The sequence below is a fragment of the Octopus bimaculoides genome, chromosome 24 (genome assembly GCF_001194135.2).
Source record: "Octopus bimaculoides isolate UCB-OBI-ISO-001 chromosome 24, ASM119413v2, whole genome shotgun sequence".
Taxonomy (NCBI): Eukaryota; Metazoa; Mollusca; class Cephalopoda; order Octopoda; family Octopodidae; genus Octopus; species Octopus bimaculoides.
Genome location: NC_069004.1, coordinates 8,504,854 through 8,507,640, shown reverse-complemented (window position 1 = coordinate 8,507,640; position 2,787 = coordinate 8,504,854). Strand labels below are relative to the sequence as shown.

At 33.5% G+C, this 2,787-nt stretch overlaps 1 protein-coding gene across 1 annotated transcript in view; it reads left to right on the top strand.

Annotated features, from left to right (window-relative positions):
• LOC128250671 (zinc finger protein 836-like) overlaps positions 1–2,787 on the top strand; it is a 4,492-nt gene extending 1,705 nt beyond the window's left edge. Inside the window, exon 2 of the mRNA XM_052976243.1 lies at positions 455–2,787. Within this exon, the coding sequence (XP_052832203.1) occupies positions 787–2,583 (1,797 nt within the window). The 5' untranslated portion in view covers positions 455–786 and the 3' untranslated portion in view covers positions 2,584–2,787. The remainder of the gene's footprint in view (positions 1–454) is intronic.

Genomic DNA, 2,787 nt, shown 5'->3' with positions numbered 1-2,787 from the left:
TATATATATATATATATATATATATATATATATATATATGAAAACTTTGGTTGAAGTGTATCAAATTAGTGGCATCACAAGTAGTAGAATAACTAACGAGGAAAATGTTCTTGGAACAACAGTGGAGTGAGGTCTGTGTACTGCTGCAGATTTAATGTGAGGCACCTGAAGAAGTTCTGAAGATACAACAACCAAAGACACTAGTCCAGATATAATATAAAACCACTGTCATTTATTATAACATAGGTAATGTTACACATTCTGAAGGTGTGTCTGTAGTCTGTAAACTTTACGCAACTTTGTATACTGTAATTTTGATAAATCAAAATCTGAAGTTCATTTGTTGAGGTGAAAGTTTATAGTTTATCACTATTTAATTGTAGTGAAATTTCACTGTTAGATTTCTACTTTTTAATTATCTTTGATATCTTACTCTCGTTCTTTATCATTTCAGAATATCAAATGACATTGGCATTAAAGAATTGACTATCAACTGTTAAAGACTAAAGAAAGATATATAGAACAGATGTAATTCTGTCTCTATAGATTTATTATTGAGTTAATGTGAAATATTAGCAATCATTCTCTGCTTCATTATCTGGAATGTGCATGATATTGTATCCTACTTAAACCTGGTCAATTTTACAAAGGACTGTGCAACCCTTTCCAGATAATAGTTGATGGCAGTATTGTGGCAGAAATGTTTTGAATAACTAGGAATATATAACTACAAAACAAAGGAAGATATCCATATACTGCGGTCAGAGAAAGTAAAGCTATAGAAGAATGAATTATGTGATGAATTTAAATGATTGTTTTTTTCCTGGAGAGTTACAAAAAAAATCATATCAGTGCAGCATCTGTAAAAAGTCATTCTCCAAAAAGGGTGTCTTAACTACACATAAATGTGTTCATGCAGGAGAGAAAGCCTATCATTGTAATATCTGTGACAAAGTATTCCCTAAAGAAAGTGCCTTAACAACTCACATTCGCATCCATACCGGAGAAAAGCCATTTCACTGTGATATCTGCGGTAAATCATTCTCTGTAAGAGGTCACTTAACCAATCACATACGTATTCACACAGGGGAAAAACCATATCATTGTGATCTCTGTAGTAAATCATTCTCTCAAAAGGATCGCTTAACTAGTCATAGACGTATTCATACAGGTGAGAAACCATATCATTGTAATATCTGTAATGAATCTTTCTCCGAAGGAAGTAAATTAAAAATACACACATACATTCATACAGGAGAGAAACCATATCACTGTGATGTATGTGGTAAATCGTTCTCTATAAAAAGTCACTTAACCACTCACATACGTACTCATACAGGGGAAAGACCATATCACTGTGATATTTGTGGTAAATCATTCTCTCGAGGTGATCGCTTAACTAGCCACAAACGTATTCATACAGGTGAGAAACCATATCAATGTAATATTTGTGGTGAATCATTCTCTGAAGGAAATAAGTTGACCAAACACAAATATATTCATACAGGAGTGAAACCATATCACTGTGATATCTGTGGTAAATCATTCTCTGAAGCTGGTAATTTAACTAAACATAAACGTATTCATACTGGTGAGAAGTTATTTCACTGTGATATTTGTGGAAAGTCGTTCTTTCAGAGAGTTCATTTAACTGGTCACAAACGTATTCATACAGGAGAGAAGCCATATCACTGTGATATCTGTGGTAAATCTTTTACTGAAGGAAGTGCTTTAACTCAGCACAAGCGTATTCATACAGGAGAAAAACCATATCACTGTGATATTTGTGGCAAATCATTTTCACAGACAAGTGGATTAAAGATGCACAACAGACGTTTTCATACAGCAGAAAGACCATTTTCCTGTGATATCTGTGGTAAATCATACTCTGATCAAAACACTTTAAATAAACATAGAAATATTCATACTGGTGAGAGACCATATCGGTGTGATATCTGTGGTAAATCATTTTTTCATGGTAATGCTTTAACTGAACACATACGTATACACACAGGTGAAAAACCATATCACTGTGAAATCTGCGGTAAATTGTTCTCTGCAAGAAGTAAGTTCACTGAACATAGTCATATACATACAGGAGAGAAGTTACATCATTGTGATATCTGTGGTAAATCATTCTCGCAGTTAACTCGTTTAACTACTCACAAACGCACCCATACTGGAGAAAAACCATATCATTGTGATGTCTGTGGTAAGTCATTCTCTCAAACTGCTCATTTAACTATTCACAGACGTATTCATACAGGAGAGAAACCTTATCAGTGCGATATCTGTGGTAAATCATTCTTCCAAAATAGTGATGTGACTAAGCACAAACGCATTCATACAGGCGAAAAACCATACCACTGTAATATCTGTGGTAAATCTTTTTCTGGAAGTAGTTCCTTAACCACTCATAAATACATTCATACAGGGCAGAAACCATATCATTGCAATATCTGTGGTAAATCATTTTCTCAAAATAGTGATTTGACTAAGCACAAACGTACTCATTCTGGAGAAAATCCATATCAAAATTATATGTGTGGTGAATCATTTGCTGTGACTAATCATTCATCTTAGAAACACAGGTTCTACAAACTAGCCTGGAAATGAACAGAAGTCAGATGGTGTACTGCATTATGTATGCTTTCAAAAAGAGTTGGTGACAGGAAGAGCAGTCAATTATTAATAATCAATCTAAAAAAAATGGAGCATAGAAATGAAATACTGTTCTTGATTCATCTAAGACATTTTATGGAATAAAGCCTAATTATAACGTACTTT